Here is a 17,176-nt window from a genome sequence, read left to right as displayed (position 1 = left end):
TTCATTGATGCAGAAGCATAGCAGATTTTGCCAAACTCATTTTAGTTAGCCTTCGTATTTGCTAGCAATGTTTGAGTTGGAATTGTGACTCCATTAAGAAGAGGAGAAGTGTTAGATTTGGAAGCCACATGTACAAGAAAGGTAATTTCAAACAGCAGTAGCTAAATTAATATGAAATTGACAAGGAATAACTAAAACTTGCTTGAAGAACCATGCTGGCATTAACTGGAAATTTTTTTATTGTAAAAATACAGCAACCAGCCACTTTTTAATGCGTTTTATTTATGCCAATATGCATTTCGGGTTTGCACCCATCTTCAGCTGGCAAATTACATGAAGCCAAGAAAAAACAAGGAGAGGAGAATGCCTGCTGCAGCATCCAAACTGCTGTCGAGATTGTACTACTGTAGTTACTGAAGATCCATGTAATTTGCCAGCTGAAGATGGGTGCAAACCCGAAATGCATATTGGCGTAAATAAAACGCATTAAAAAGTGGCTGGTTGCTGTATTTTTACAATAAAATATCATTATCCACAGCCACGGAGCTCAACAGTCCAAATATAATGGACAAATTGTTATTAACTGGAAATGGTTTAAGAAAAAATATCAGTACCGAGTTGCACTACACTTCTGTCAAATGAGTAAAGTGCTCTATAAAGAAAGGTCTATATAAACTACAATACATGGAAAAACATTGTGCTTGTAATGACCTCAGTTGCAACAAGGTCTATTCTGCCATTGGAATAGTGGAAAATTGTAGGAAACTTTCAAGGGAAATAAAAGTTACAAAGCTGCTTCAGGAAACGATAAGTAACTATTCTAGAGAAAATAAATAATGATGTACATTATGTTTGTAGTTTTATACACGAGAAACTGTATCTTTCTTTATCTGCTTTTTCAGTGGGGGCTGTTTGCAAATAGTTGCTCCTGGGCTTTTTCCTGTATTTCTTTGCCAGATTCATTCTGATGGTATGTTTCCCTCAGTCCCTGAACTCTGTAATATAACATCTCTGTACTATCTGTGGCACCCATCAATCATCTGTTTGGAAAACTTGATTCCATGTTCCTCCTTCCCGACTTGCCTTTTATATTGTCTTCATTGTGTTGTAACATTTAGTCCAAACACCCCCCCCCCCCCCCCAAAAAAAAAAAGAAAAAAAAACAACTTTTTATCTGCTTTCTTTGTTTTAGTGTGTTGTGTTGCTTTCTGTATGCTCTCCCATTTTTCATTTAAATTCTTTCAGTGCCACTACTCCCTATTCCTCCTTTCATTTGTTTCCTCACTCTCTCTTTGTTTGTTTTATCAACTTAAACAGTTTTACCAGTTGTTTTCCATCCCTGACCTGGCAATACAGGGTGTACATTAAGTCGGGGAACACTTTCAATTATTTATTGCACAAAAACCAAACACTGTACAGATGTCATACATATTGCATTTTGAATAGAAACTCTGAAAGTTTTTACAAACATTCGATATGCAAACCATGAGTGACCTGGCAGACGTCAATATGGTAATTGAATTCTTGCCATACCCGTCCCAGCATGGCATCGTCGACCGTGGCAGTCGGTTCCTGTATTCTCTACTGGAGATCTGCTACATCACATGGTAGAGGCGGTACATGCACCAGATCTTTAACATGTCCCAACAGAAAAAAAGTCACGCGGAGTGAGATCTGGTGATCGGGGAGGCCATTTCATGAACTCCAACATACAGAAATCTCACTTTGCACCTGAACTCACCATGTTTGTGACTAGCGCTGACTATCGGCAAATTACCAAACTATGCTGTGGCGGTATACATGGGAAAAAACGTTCAGAGTTTCTCTTCAAAATGACATATGTATGATATCTGTACAATGTTTTGTTCTTGTGCAGTAAATAATTGAAATTGTTCCCGGACTTTATGTACACCTTGTATGTTAGCTTGTATATCTTCTATTGCTCCCAGCCCTGACCTTTTACCCTCTCTTTGCATAATTTTCATTCAAATCTACTTGCACTACTATAAATCTATTCCTTTTCTGGGACTACATATGCAATACATGTTACATCTTTTCCAATGACAGAAGTTGACCAGATATTTTTGGCATTGTTGTTTACAGTGTACTTTTGGGGAAAACAGAGGTAATACAAGAATCTGTTATTAATATTCATGCTCCAGTATATGTAATTATATTATTGCTTGCAATACATCATTTATTAATTCTGTGCTTTTACCTTTTACAGTAAATTGATTGTTGTTCTGAAGTATCATATTGATAATGCCAGTTCAACAGATAGTCAAGACAAAGACATGTTGTTGAGAACAATGAAGTCTTTGCAGTACTGCATGCGTTTTGTTGTACGATCACGGCAGCTTTTTGCAGAGTAAGTTGTAATATGTAGATTTTGTTTTTATGTGTAGCTATAACTTTTAAACAGAAAATAAGAACTGAATTTCCGTTTGTTGTGCCTATTTTCTTACAATTCTTTGTACATCACCTTTCGAAACATTTTTTCCAGTTTAGTTCCACAATAATAAAAGATAGATACATACAAGAAAGAGCTCAAGAGTAGAAAAGTGTGACTGAATTAAAGTGGTGAGAAAAATATTTGTTGCAAGTTTTGCTGTGGAAAAAGAATGTAAGACTGTTTTACAGTGGCTAGGAAATTGTGCTGGTCTGACAGATTTACCTGAAAATGCCAATAACAGCCAAGAGAAGATGAATTTTACATTTAGGATTCAGAGTCTATAATTCATAGTATCTTTTCAGTGTCATTGTTGAAAATATTATTATAGAATCAGTCCCCAGATATTGAAACTTCCCAACAGATCAAAATTATGTACTGGACCAGCATTCATACTTGAATCAATTGCTTTAAATGTTCAGAAGTGTGTAACTATGTATGTTAGAAAACATATTGTCTTATTACTACAGTATCAATGAGTAATGTTTGGAATCAGTCGACTTGCAGAGGAATAACAATGTGTACAGAAGTGAAATAAAATGCTCACATAGGTTCAGTTGTGAGTAAAAGCAGATGGCACACTTCAGTTCATTGTTGCCCAACACTAGGGAAATCCAATAAGTCTTTGAAGGAGATCGCTTATTGAGCATGCGACCCATCCTACAATATTGCTCAAGTGTTTGAGACCTATACTAGAAAGGATTAACAGGAATATTGAACATATATAAAGAAGAGCAAAATGAATTGTTATACATTTGTTTGACCCACGGGAGAGCATCTTGGAGATTCTGAAAGAACTGAACTGGGAGATACTGAAAGATAGACACAAACTATACTGTGAAAGAAAGTTTAAAGTACCAACTTTTATATGATTAATCTAGGAATATACTAAAACCTCCTAGGTATTGCTCCTGTAGGCATAGCAAAGATAAGGCTTGATTAATTACAGTGCACACAGAGGCATTTAAGCAGTCGTTCTTACCAGGACTCCATATGTGAATGGAACAGAAAAAAAAGCCCTAATAATTGGTATAATGGGAAATACCCGCTGCAATGCACTTTATAGTAGTTTGAATAGTGTGTCTGTAGAAGTAGATGTAAAATGCAATGTTCTTACCTATTGATGACTCGCCATAGTAGTTGTAGAATGTACCAGTAGCTAATATGGATCACAACCAGATTTGTTGTAATCATTTTGTGCATGAATCTAGTAGTCATGCTTGAAAAAAATGAATAAGTTTTCAAGCACTAAGACCTCATTTCAGCTACTTAACTCTGAATTATCACAGGGCATGATTGCATACTGAAGATGATTTGTTGCAGGCCTCATAATCATGAATTCATTTTTAGTGACAGTTAATTGACTTTGTGATGCCCCATTGGGGTTCCCTGTCACTAATATATTGATCAGTCTGAAAGCAACTCGTACACTTTTACTGATAGCAAAATCAGATTGTTTGAGAGAAGTCACAATTTATAAACACTCCAAAATTATTATCCACTCTATCACTGCTTATTATACGCCACGAAAACCAAACAACCCTTATAAAAAACATATAAGTTCAGATAAGGTAATAGAAATGTAGCCATTTGGGTACTGGGATTATTATTATTACTATTATTATTATTATTATTTTGGATCTGTAGCACATCTTTCTCTAAAACTAATAAGTCAAGGGATGCACAGTACTGCAGTGTTTTTTATCTGAACCTACTACAGGTGTGTACCAATCTCATTCTTTCATTTCTTAAAAAATATGTAAACCAAGATCTATGTGTCACCCTAATCAGTAGTAAGTTAAGACATCTCCTTCATTATTAATTAATCAGTATCATCCCTAGTCATCAGCTATGGCGAAAGTTTCTTTTCGCTTATCATCCTTTTCCTTTGCCAGTACAAATGCAGCAACAATCCAACAACACTGCTACAGTCATGGATAACTTGCTCCATATCTGGTTTCTACTACATATTAGTAATTTATAAGGTGATTTTTCTTTATATAAAATCTTTTCTTTTATATGAAGTTTTACACCATATATCTGATGGCATAACTGCTTTCCCTTATCAAATTTAATTGCTTCTCATATAGTGCTAAGAGCAGTACATGCAGTGTATATTTTCCTCTGAGTTAAATAACTACTTTGACTTCATTACAGTCTTTGCAGAGGAAATTAAAACATATTTTCAGTTTATTTTCTTTTACAATCAAGTGTGAAATATATTCTGGGGTAACTAGAAAAATAATTTACTGAATACCCTCTTTGATTTTTATCCTGAAAAAAAAATTTACTTTTTATTTTTCCTTCCTTGAATATAGACACTGTCTTAGACTAACTAGCTAGTGTTTCCCTAATCAACCTACTGTTGACCTTTCCTAAAAATTAAACTAGTTCCGCAGCTAATTTTAGCGTATTTGTTACACGGTAAAGAAAAACTTTTCTACTTCAGTTATTAGTGTCTCACTATACATAAATATCCCAAATAGACTTGGTCCAGTAAGTAGTGGATACACAAAGCAGCCTGTTCTTTAAGTAGAAGATAATGCTATTCTGTGCTTCCTACAGTTCCAAAATATCTACTCGCAGGTAAATCAGCGGAATGTTAACCATAGCATCTACACTCCTGGAAATTGAAATAAGAACACCGTGAATTCATTGTCCCAGGAAGGGGAAACTTCATTGACACATTCCTGGGGTCAGATACATCACATGATCACACTGACAGAACCACAGGCACATAGACACAGGCAACAGAGCATGCACAATGTCGGCACTAGTACAGTGTATATCCACCTATCGCAGCAATGCAGGCTGCTATTCTCCCATGGAGACGATTGTAGAGATGCTGGATGTAGTCCTGTGGAACGGCTTGCCATGCCATTTCCACCTGGCGCCTCAGTTGGACCAGCGTTCGTGCTGGACGTGCAGACCGCGTGAGACGACGCTTCATCCAGTCCCAAACATGCTCAATGGGGGACAGATCCGGAGATCTTGCTGGCCAGGGTAGTTGACTTACACCTTCTAGAGCACGTTGGGTGGCACGGGATACATGCGGACGTGCATTGTCCTGTTGGAACAGCAAGTTCCCTTGCCGGTCTAGGAATGGTAGAACGATGGGTTCGATGACGGTTTGGATGTACCGTGCACTATTCAGTGTCCCCTCGACGATCACCAGTGGTGTACGGCCAGTGTAGGAGATCGCTCCCCACACCATGATGCCGGGTGTTGGCCCTGTGTGCCTCGGTCGTATGCAGTCCTGATTGTGGCGCTCACCTGCACGGCGCCAAACACGCATACGACCATCATTGGCACCAAGGCAGAAGCGACTCTCATCGCTGAAGACGACACGTCTCCATTCGTCCCTCCATTCACGCCTGTCGCGACACCACTGGAGGCGGGCTGCACGATGTTGGGGCGTGAGCGGAAGACGGCCTAACGGTGTGCGGGACCGTAGCCCAGCTTCATGGAGACGGTTGCGAATGGTCCTCGCCGATACCCCAAGAGCAACAGTGTCCCTAATTTGCTGGGAAGTGGCGGTGCGGTCCCCTACGGCACTGCGTAGGATCCTACGGTCTTGGCGTGCATCCGTGCGTCGCTGAGGTCCGGTCCCAGGTCGACGGGCACGTGCACCTTCCGCCGACCACTGGCAACAACATCGATGTACTGTGGAGACCTCACGCCCCACGTGTTGAGCAATTCGGCGGTACGTCCACCCGGCCTCCCGCATGCCCACTATACGCCCTCGCTCAAAGTCCGTCAACTGCACATACGGTTCACGTCCACGCTGTCGCGGCATGCTACCAGTGTTAAAGACTGTGATGGAGCTCCGTATGCCACGGCAAACTGGCTGACACTGACGGCGGCGGTGCACAAATGCTGCACAGCTAGCGCCATTCGACGGCCAACACCGCGGTTCCTGGTGTGTCCGCTGTGCCGTGCGTGTGATCATTACTTGTACAGCCCTCTCGCAGTGTCCGGAGCAAGTATGGTGGGTCTGACACACCGGTGTCAATGTGTTCTTTTTTCCATTTCCAGGAGTGTATTTCATCATCAAAATAGAACCTAGTTATCAAGCAGTGAAAACAATTTACCACCACAATACCAGAAAAACCGCTCCCATTCTCACTGGACACTGTGCTGCTTACAGCAGCTACTAATTCTAGATAACTATTGATACAATTTCCAGTCAAACAATTTCTCCATTAACATATCTTCTAATCTGTTTGAGGTATACTTTACTTAGTGATCGACTAATGATCACTGTTTTTCCCCAACATAGTATTCATTTACGCAAATAATCACTGTGTTATTGATAAGTAGGTAACAAGAAGTAAGTCTCTTCAGAACTTAGGAAAACTGAATCTGAAAATCGCATTAATTGGTGCTGAACTAATATAGTTGGCAAAAAAAGCAAAAAGAAAAAAAAAAGCTTCCCAACAGTTTTTGCCTGAGTATGAAGTGCAAAAAAGCGAAGGAAAAACATTGCACTGAAACTTCCTGGCAGATTGTGTGCTAGATTGAGACTCGAACTCAGGACCTTTGCCTTTCGCGGGCAAGTGCTCTACCATATGAGCTACCCAAGCACGACTCATGACCCGTCCTTACAGCTTCAATTCTGCAAGTACCTCATCTCCTACCTCTTCTAGGAGTGCTAGTTCTGCAAGGTTTGCAGAAGAGCTTCTGTGAAGTTTGGGAGGTAGGAGATGAGGTACTGGCTGAATTGAAGCTGTGAGGATGGGTTGTGAGTCGTGCAAGGGTAGCTCAGATGGTAGAGCACTTGCCTGCGAAAGGCAAAGGTCCCGAGTTCGGGTCTCGGTCCGACACACAGTTTTAATCTGCCAGGAAGTTTCATTCGGCGCACACTCTGCTGCAGAGTGAAAGTCTCATTCTGGATTATTTACACTTGCAAACAGTGACTGGTTGTCTGTAGTGGCTGTCTGTTGTGATTTTACAGTGCCAGCTTTTTTCGGACACACTGTGAGCTGCTTCCTCTGTTGTAAACTTCTATTATATTGCAATAAAATGTTCATATTAATTCACAGTGTCTTAAACAGTCACAATTCACATTATCTGTACCTAAGGTGGTGCTACACCTTTTTAATGTGATGCATTATATTAATTTTGTCTGTCACACAATGACCTGACTTTCTATTTTTGATGAATAGTGTAATTATCCTAATTGAAAGTACATTTCTATGTTTCACAAACTAGGGAAATTTGTATTTATGGTTCCCAGATTTTGATAACATTAAACATTATTTCAAGAACTTGCACAACACTGAATCCTCTTGCAACATACTTTCATGTTTGTGTGCATCCTTGCTGAAGATACGCATCTCGGCTGAGAATTTGTGTTGTGTCCAATATGTCTGGACACACGTTGTAAATATATTTCTTATTGACTTTAATGTCATTGTGTTGATGTTTATCCCATTTACAGATGTACTCGGCCCTTTAGGTGTGGATGTGTTAATCAGTGTACCACATTTCTCCTTCATCCTTCACTGTTCCTCCTTGCTCCTGTCAAGAAAACTTTAGACCATTGCAATTATCTTTTATTATAGATATTTATAGTAAGTGCACACAAAACTTAAATAAATCTTTGATGAGAAAGATAAGATATTTATGCAGGAAGCAGATCACACTAAATGCTGTTCCACTTGGTTATGAATTTGTGTTTGTTTTCATTCAGGTTGAATGAAGGAAAAGGCCAAGCAGAATTTGAAACTTGTCTGCAACAGTTGTTGCAAAGCATAACCAGCCTAATGTGTTACAATACGGACAGCACACTGTTGGTTCAAGGTGCCTGCTTAAAGTATCTTCCGTCCACAATACCAGATATTCTTGAAGTTTTCAGCGCAACACAACTAAGGTACAGCAATTGTGAATGTTATCAGTCTCTCTCTCTCTCTCTCTCTCTCTCTCTCTCTCTCTCTCTCTCTCTCTGTGTGTGTGTGTGTGTGTGTGTGTGTGTGTGTGTGTGTGTGTGTGTGTGTGTGTGTGTGTGTGTGAATATTATCAATCTCTCATGTGTGTGTGTGAAAGTATGTCATTAATAATAATTGTAGTTGAGATACAACTATGTGTATTTTCTAATGTTATGTTGGCTTTTCATACACCAGCAGTGGAAACATAGAACTTAAGCAGGGCAATGCCCAACCTGAAATGTCTGAAGGGGCTCTTGAGCCTTAGAACAACAGTCCCAGTAAATTAAAGTAAATGGGTTGAGTTGATTTGGGGGAAGAGACCAAACAAAAAGGTCATCGGTCTCATCGGATTAGAGAAGGCTGGGGAAGGAAGTCGTCTGTGCCCTGTCAAAGGAACCATTCCGGTGTTTGCCTGAAGTGATTTTAGGAAAATCACGGAAAACCTAAATCGAGATGGTCGGACGCAAGATTGAACAGTCGTCCTCCTGAATGCGAGTCCAGTGTGCTGATCACTGTACCACCTCGCTCGGTAAAGTAATTGGGGAAGGGAAGACACTGTGTAGACAAGTGTCACAGACATCAGGCAAGTTGATAAATAACTCGGAGCTCAACCGTGGAGTTTTCCGCAGCCCATCTGGCCGCCATCATCGGGTGAGAAAAGCTAAGTCCCTCTCGCTGATAACTGATTCAAACCGTGAGTGACAGTATCTTTATATGCAGTAAAAATATGAAAGCACATGCGCTAAGGTAATGTGCTTTCATATTTTTGCTGCATATAGAGGTTCTGTCATTCGTGGTTTGAATCAGTCATTGACAAGAATGGCGTAGCTTCTCTCACATGGTGATAGCAACCGTGTGGACTGCGGAAGTATTGTGTGCAGATGATTGTTTGATCCCACTGAAGACCCAACAAGAATTTCATCCGTTAATATGCCAGGAAAATGTACACAGTCACCACATCATCTTTATGCTACACTATGTCGTGTAGTTTGTGGTACCCTCCATCAGTAATGCTGAAATTTAATATGGTCTTGGCCCACCCTTTACTATCATATAGGAAACAGTGGACCTAGGGATGTTTAGGAGTGTGGAAATCTCCCGTACAGATGTATGACACAAGTGACACCCACTCACCTGACCATGTTCAAGAACCGTGAGTTCTGCAGAGTGCCCCATTCTACTCTCTCATGATGTCTAATGACTACTGAGGTTGCTGATATGGAGTACCTGGCAGTAGGTGGGAGCACAATGCACCTAATATGAAAAATATATGTTTTTTGAGGGTGTCTTGATAGTTTTGATCACATAGTGTTTAGCATGATGGACTTGAGTTAGGAGTAGAATGATTTCCAATGTTGAATCTAAATCTTACATTCTTGTGCCATTGCTTGAAACCATAAATTAAGAAATGATAAAAAAAAATCCAACAATCCACGTGTTATTTGATTTGTGGTCACATAGTGTGTAGAAACTTTATTTTTCTGATAGGTTCCTGGTGGAGATGGTTTATTATTCATCTCTCTAAAAGTCTGGATGATGGCGTTTGCAGTGGTGATTAAAAGAAGCATAATAGCAACCTCTCCAGTTCTTTCACTTTTATGTATTAAAATTCTGCTGAAATTCCTGTTAATGGGAAATAAGAATTTATACGGCTTGCTTTCATTACCTTTGCACAGCTTTCACAGTATTCACTGATTCCATTTGAGAGTATTGCTGACGAGGGGGTGTATGCCTGTAGCTTTAGAACTTCAGGGTAGCTAAACACATGCTACTTCCATTTTATTGTGATGCATATATTACTGACAAATCTGCACATATCGCTTCACTAACAGGCTACCATCTCGACAAATCATAATTGATGTTAAAGTTGAGACTCACATGACCATTTGTTCTTTCAGTTCCTATTAAGGTACCTCAGTGTCCTTTGTTAGAGACACACAGCCTTTCAGCTAACAACCTGCCCATGGTGCCCATGATAGTCACTTTAACATTTTTCATGTATATTGTGTACATTGTGGCTCTTGCTACTTGTGCCTCATGTATTGAGTAATTTAGAAACTTGCATTTCCAGCAGATATATGTTTGATCAATGAGACATAACCAAAGCACTTGTGAACAGCAAATAATCTTTCTGGACAATTATTCTCTGTTTCTGTTTGCATCTCCTTACAAATTTTGCTTTGTAGTATGGGCAGCAACATTTCCCTTTATGTACGGAAATATGTCTTGGGGTCAGGAAAATAACATGTAGCCTCAACTGCTATCATTAGGAACAATGCTGTTCATCATGCTACAGCTGTAGAAATGGCCTAATGACAGAACAGTATTTTTAATTAGCAACATCTAACAGTGCCCACAATCTTTATGTCTCAGCACGATTGAGCTGCTGTAGACTGCAGGTTCAGTAGTGTTATAGCATGCACCATAACATAGTCTGTGTTTAGTGTAGGAATGCAGCTCACCTTGGTAGTAAAATCTGTCTGCATTGAGTGATGGTGCTAATCCATTACATTCCAGTGTAGCAGCTAAGGTCCAAGAAAAGTAAAGGTCCTCGTCTGTACATTTAATAAAATTTATGCTTTAATTTATGAAGGGAAGCAATGTGTGTACCATAGTATTGCCACCATCATCTGTTCAGGAAAAAGACTTGTTAGGCTTGCCAAATAGGTCTTAAGAAGTATAGAATCCATCTGTCATTACCTCTATGGGTTCAGAAAATATTCCTCTGCTGTGCATACTCAAACATTCTAGAGATGGCTGCACAAGAGGCATTTCTACTGAAGTATCCCCTTCTAGAGGGCTTTCTTTAATCCGATGAGAACATACCCCAACATGGAAGTACATTACATTAAGCCAGTTACATAAATTGGTTTTCACAGGGCTTCTACTGATTTCTCTTGAGATCTCTTCTTACAGAGTGCTTCTTTTGTTGCTGAGTGGTAGATGGATTTGCAGACAAAGGGATTATATACAGTATTGCAGTATTTTCAGCTTCGGCCAGTAACTCCACACTATCACATGCCCTTCACTGCCTCTTTTCAGTTGAAGAGTTTTCTCGATTCTGATCATCTTCCAGTCTCACAACAATATCTTTTCAACAGCAAATCACAGTAAATAACTGGAGAAGTGGACAGGGTATACACAATTTAAATTTTCATGTAATGAAAATATTTTCCATTGATTTTAACTGTTTGGATCACTATTTTATTCTTTCTCACCTAAAAATGAGAGCAACCATTTTCAGTTTGAAATATACTACCATGTTGTTTTATCCATGTTACATCTTGTGTAAACTTTGCGGCTGTTAATCGTAGTTGGTGAATAATGCAACCAGCCACAAATACTTTTTAAAATGTTTTATTTTAGTGCCAAAACCAGTTTTGTACTACCACCTTCAGATGGCAAATATTATCAGTTAGATAGATGTTTTCATCAGCAGCATGTGGACTGCTCCTGCACTGCACAAGGGTATATGAAAATTTAGTGCCACTTTATAAATTGTTTCTTCTTCTTCTTTCAAATGGGCCAGCTAAGGACCACAATATTCAACTTTTCAGCCTGGTGAGGGACTTGATGTTTGCCCGGTAATCCCGCATTCGCTGGCTATGTTTCTCCTTTCTCTCCTTTGTCCACAGGGCGCCGGTCTTTTTACGGGGTGATCCGTCCTGAAACCTCTTTTCTTTTAGTATCCTTCTGAGAAGTGCTTGGTTTTTAATCTCACTTTCAGTTAAGTTCAGTTGCTGCATATCTTTCTTGACTTCTATCAGCCGTGGTGTCACAGTCTTCCTGTTCTTCCAGTTGAAAAGGCTGTTGGTTAGTCTTGTTTGGTCCATCCTTCTGTATGTCTGTTTCATTGTTTCATTAATAAAAGCACACTAAAGTGGTTGCATTTACTTAGGTATAATGTGAAAGAGTTCTATTCACTTACATAAGTTCCAGTAGATGGTGGCTTGTTTTGTTCTGGTGTAAGAAACTAGTACACCTGCCTTTTGTGGTGTAGGGCCCCCATGAGCACGCAGAAGTGCCACGGCACGACGTGGCATGGGCTCAACTAATGTCTGAAATAGTGTTGGAGGGAATTGACACCTTGAACCTTACAGGGCTGTCCACAAATCTGTAAGAGTATGATGGAGTGGAATTCTCTTCTGAACAGCATGTTGCAAGGCATCCCAGATATGCTCAATAATGTTCCAGTCTGGAGAGTTTGGTGGCCAGTGGACGTGTTTAAACTCAGAAGTGTGTTCCTGGAGCCAATCTGTAGAAATTCTGGACATGTGGGGTGTTGCATTGTCCTGTTGGAATTGTCCAAGTCTGTCGGAATGTTCAATGGACATGAAGGGATGCAGGTGGTCAGACAGGATGCATATGTCCCTGTCAACTGTCAGACTTGTAACTAGATGTGTCTTTTGTCCCCTATTACTCCAACTGCACATGCCCCACATAATTATAGAGCCTCCACCAGCTTGAACAGTCTCCTGCTGACATGCAGGAACCCTGCATTCATGAGGTTGTCTCCATATACTTACACATCCATCCACTCAATAGAATTTGTAATGAGACTCGTCCGACCAGGCAACATGTTTCCAGTCATTGACAGTCCAATGTTGGTGTTGACAGGCCCAGGCAAGGTGTAAAGCTTTGTGTCATGAAGTCATGAAGGGTACACGAGTGGGTCTTCGGCTCTGAATACCTATGTTGATGATGTTTCATTGAATGGTTTGCATGCTGACACTTGTTGATGGCCCAGCATTGAAATCTGCAGCAATTTGCAGTAGTGTTCCACTTCTGTCATGTTGAACAATTCTCTTTACCCAGACCTCTTCGCTGTGCCCTAAGGGCTGGGGTACTTGTTATGATTTCAGGAAGAAAAGCCACCTTGTCTTCATGTGTCGTATGGTTAAGGTTGCTCAGGATATGGACATGTACGTAAACTGTATGACTCCAACACTTGTGACTTCTCCCAAGTTGTTTATAGAGTTAAGTGTTTTTCACCTAGTGGCTGTAGGTCAACAAAGGTGGTGCAGTGACGTTATTGAATTCTCAAATCAATGTTAGTTTAGGCACATCACTGTTGACACTGGTCACATGGAAGTTGGTCCATTATAATAAACAGAACATTGTTCTATTGGAACAATTTATGGCATCTGTCTCTTAAAAGTCAGTGGTTCATTCAGTTTTTTTGTTGTTGTTGCTGATGTTGGTGTCGAGAACTTGCTAGGATGGACGCATCTCAGCATTTGGATTTTCTGTCGCATAAACAGTTCACCTTGTGCCCAATCAGGTACTATATTCTCAATTGGAAATACTGTGCGAGGTGTTTTCTGAAGGTGGACGGCGTGCTACAGATTTTTCTGCTCATATTTCTTTGAAATCCACTCCTCGGCCACATTTTTGTTGGGTGCGTCCTATTCCTGTCACCCTGGAAGATCAAGTGAAAACAGAATCGGGCAGACTTCAGTCTTTAGGGTTGGTGCGACCTGTTGTGGTTTGTGAATGGTTGTAGTTCGGAAGCCATCAGGGAAACTTTGCCTCTGTGGTGACTTCAGTACTACTGTCAGCGTGCAATCAATTGTGGATACATATCCTCCCTCGTGCCAGAAGAAACTGTTGGCAAAAATATCAGGTGGCCAGTACTTTTCTGAAATTGATTTTTGTAAAGCTTATCCTCAGATTCCTGCGGACGAAGAATCTCAGCAAGTTCTGGTTTTGGATACTCCTGTATTTGTACCTTCCTTTTAGTGTGCTTAGCACTCCTGCTATTTTCTAATGATTTTTAGAGCGACTGACTATGCCTGCTTTGGGTTGCTTAATTATTTCTGTGATATTGTTGTCAAGGGCCCCTCCATGTCTGATCACTTGAAAAATTTATGCCCTTTGCTTTCTGTCTTACAGTCTGCAGGTTTATGGTGTAACCTCACAGAATATCAGTTTTCTTAAATTTCTATTGTTTATTTGGGATTTGAGGTCATGCAAAATGTGGTGTGCCCTCTGCCAGACTGCATCTCCACTGTTACATTTATGCCACTGCCACCCCTACCCCTCCCCCGTTTACGAAGACACTTAAGGCCTTCCCAGGGAAGATATCCTACTACCATGAATTCCTGCTGGAGTCGGCCACATTGGCCCACCAGTTACATACCTCGTTACACAAAAATGTACCTTTTTGCTGGAGCCCGCATTGTGAATGTGCTTTTCAAATGTTGAAATTCAAACTACTCTCGGGCCCCTTGTTTAGCTATGTTCTGTTTGGACCAGCATATAGTTGAGGTGACTGATGCCTCACACTATGGCCTCAGTGCAGTCCTACTGCACCAATATGCCACTGGCTGAACGACCTGTTGCTTTCACCTCTAAATCTCTTACTCAGTCCCAGCAATGTTACTCTCCAGTGGAAAAAGAGGCTCTTGCCATAGCCTAGGCTCTCTGGAAATTTCGTGTTCTTTCATGTAGATCCAAGTTTCACCTCATTACTGACCATAAACTCTCGGTTTCCATGTTTAATCCTCAAACTAGCTTGTCTGACACTGCAGCACTCCACCTACAATGCTGGGCACTGTTCCTGTCTCGTTAAAATTACGAAATCCAATTTCGACCGGTTGATTGTGAAGAATTGCTTTGTTTCCATCTTGATATTGAAATGCGAGCCGTGGTCGAGGGTTTCCCAATTACGAGCTCGTGCGTAGTAGCTGCCATTGCCGCCGACCGTGTTCTTTGCCAGATGGTCCAGTTTTTTCAACGTGGCTGGCCAGATAAACAAACAGGTTGGGCTTTGGATCCTGTGCAAAATTGTTTTACCTTACAGTATCGCCTCTCTGTTTTCGACAGTGTTTCGCTGTTGTTCACAGAAGACCTCTCTCCCAGAGTGAACACTCCCGATGCGTTACTGTCCGAGGTTCTATGCCTTCTCCACAGGGCCACTGGGGAGTTTTGCACACTAAAGTTTTAGCTAGTTGACACGGTTTTTGGCCAGGGTTTTTTGATGCAGTTGTATGTTTTGTCATGGCTTGTGAGCAGTGTGTCCAACAACAGGCAGCTCCCAGTGTGTCCTTGTCCCCGTGGCCCACTCTGTGCTAGCCACTGGAATGCATCCATGTAGACTTTGCAGGTCCCTTCTTGGCTCTCGGTTGTGGATAAATTCTCTCACTTTCCTTACTTCCCCCTGTGTGTGTCGACTTCGGCTGATGTTAGAATTCGTACACTTTCGAGGCTTGTTTTTATTGGGAGTTTGCCTCTTACCTTAGTTTCCCATAATGGGCCACAGTTCATTTCTCGCATCTTTCAACTGCTTTGTTCCCATCATGGCATTTGTCATGTTATGGCTCTGCCATTCCACCCTCAATGACATGGCGAGGTGGAATGACTAGTGCGTACATTCGAGTCCCAAATGAAAAAGTTTTTTGCGGATTCTCCACCAAAGATGCCCTTCTCCTATTTCTGAGCACCTATCACTTCACGCCTATGGGGGTTCAGAGACCGGCCGAGTCGCTTCACAACTGGCAGCCGAGCACACTTCCCCCACTTCTGCGGCCTGCGCTGCACTTGCCGCAGTTGGGTTCATCTGGCCACTTTGCTCCGGAATCGCCAGTGTGGGCACAAGGGTTTGGTCACCAGCCCACGTGGATACCGGCAGCTGTTGTCTGCTACCAGGGATGCCGTCTTTGTGATACCTGTACGGCCTCGAGGCTGCTTTGCACCACTTTGATCAGTTGTGCCCCCGCTTGCTGCCGGAAGCTACTGGTTCACAGGTGCAGCCCCCGCCACTGCAGCACGCCCCTCCACCTGCCGCCCCGAGCCTGTTGTCACCAGCTACGGAGGCGCCGCTATCTCTTCGGCTGCCTCTTCCGTGTGTGGCGCCCAGAGATTTGAACTTCCCAGTGCCGGCCCCCGGTCCGTCTTCGGCCTTCAGTCCATTGCCGCAGCCTCCCGTTCTGGCCGGGCCGCCGCCACCGGCCCCCTCGTCACCGTTGCCTCTGCCGTTGTCGCCGTCCGGTTCGGCCCCATTTTCTCCGCACTGGGACCTGCCTGCTGATGACTGCGCAGAGATGGTGACGGCACCCTGTCTCCAGTGCTGTCATCGAGTGCTGCGCAGGCCTTCAACTCTGCTGGACAATCTGTTGCAGACTTGCACATATATACGTGTATGGCAGCACTGATGGTCCTTCTATATGTTCATCCAGTTGTGCTATTCACAACAGTTGTTCTGTGTCTTGTAAAGTGTGGATTCAGGAGAGTCATATTTCTGTTGTTGTTCAGAGGTTTATGACTACAGCCGTGTACGTGTTACTTGGATTGGTTTCATGTGTTTCTTGGGTACTACAGTATATAATGTCTGTAAGTTATCATTAATGTTAGAAACCGTGTGTCCATATTGATTCATGTTAATGGCTATTGCAGATTTTGATAAATTTTTAAATCTAAAGGCATTCATTTGTTCACAGTATTTTATACTGAAGCTTTTGTCGGTCTGTCCAAGATAAAAGCCGAGGCAATTGTTACAAACAGTCTTGTAAATTCTTGATTTTTCAAGGCCTACACTGTTGTTTTTGGCATTACATTGCACAGAAATTATTTGAGCTTCTGTCCTTTGGAAAAGATTGGCAACTCAATATGAGATTATGCTGAGGAAGATTATGCATGTAAATAATTCCTTTTCTGCTTGTGGTTATGAATTTACTGCAAGTGATTTACTAGCTTTAATTTTATACAGGTTGCGGCAGAACCGAGTAAGTAGTTACTATCGATTACCGCTGGGGCTGTGGTGGGGGTAGGCAGTTGCACCTGGCTGCCTTTGTTCAGTTGT

General features: G+C 41.6%; 1 protein-coding gene across 1 annotated transcript in view; it reads left to right on the top strand.

Annotated features, from left to right (window-relative positions):
• LOC126176786 (dedicator of cytokinesis protein 1) overlaps positions 1–17,176 on the top strand; it is a 475,112-nt gene that overhangs the window by 129,341 nt on the left and 328,595 nt on the right. Inside the window, exons 14-15 of the mRNA XM_049923958.1 lie at positions 2,228–2,368; positions 8,142–8,321. Coding sequence (XP_049779915.1) covers positions 2,228–2,368; positions 8,142–8,321 — 321 coding nt within the window. The remainder of the gene's footprint in view (positions 1–2,227; positions 2,369–8,141; positions 8,322–17,176) is intronic.

Source organism: Schistocerca cancellata, chromosome 3, assembly GCF_023864275.1.
Source record: "Schistocerca cancellata isolate TAMUIC-IGC-003103 chromosome 3, iqSchCanc2.1, whole genome shotgun sequence".
Lineage (NCBI taxonomy): Eukaryota > Metazoa > Arthropoda > Insecta > Orthoptera > Acrididae > Schistocerca > Schistocerca cancellata.
The sequence above is the reverse complement of the archived record's forward strand: the minus strand, read 5'-3'. Positions and strand labels throughout refer to the sequence as shown.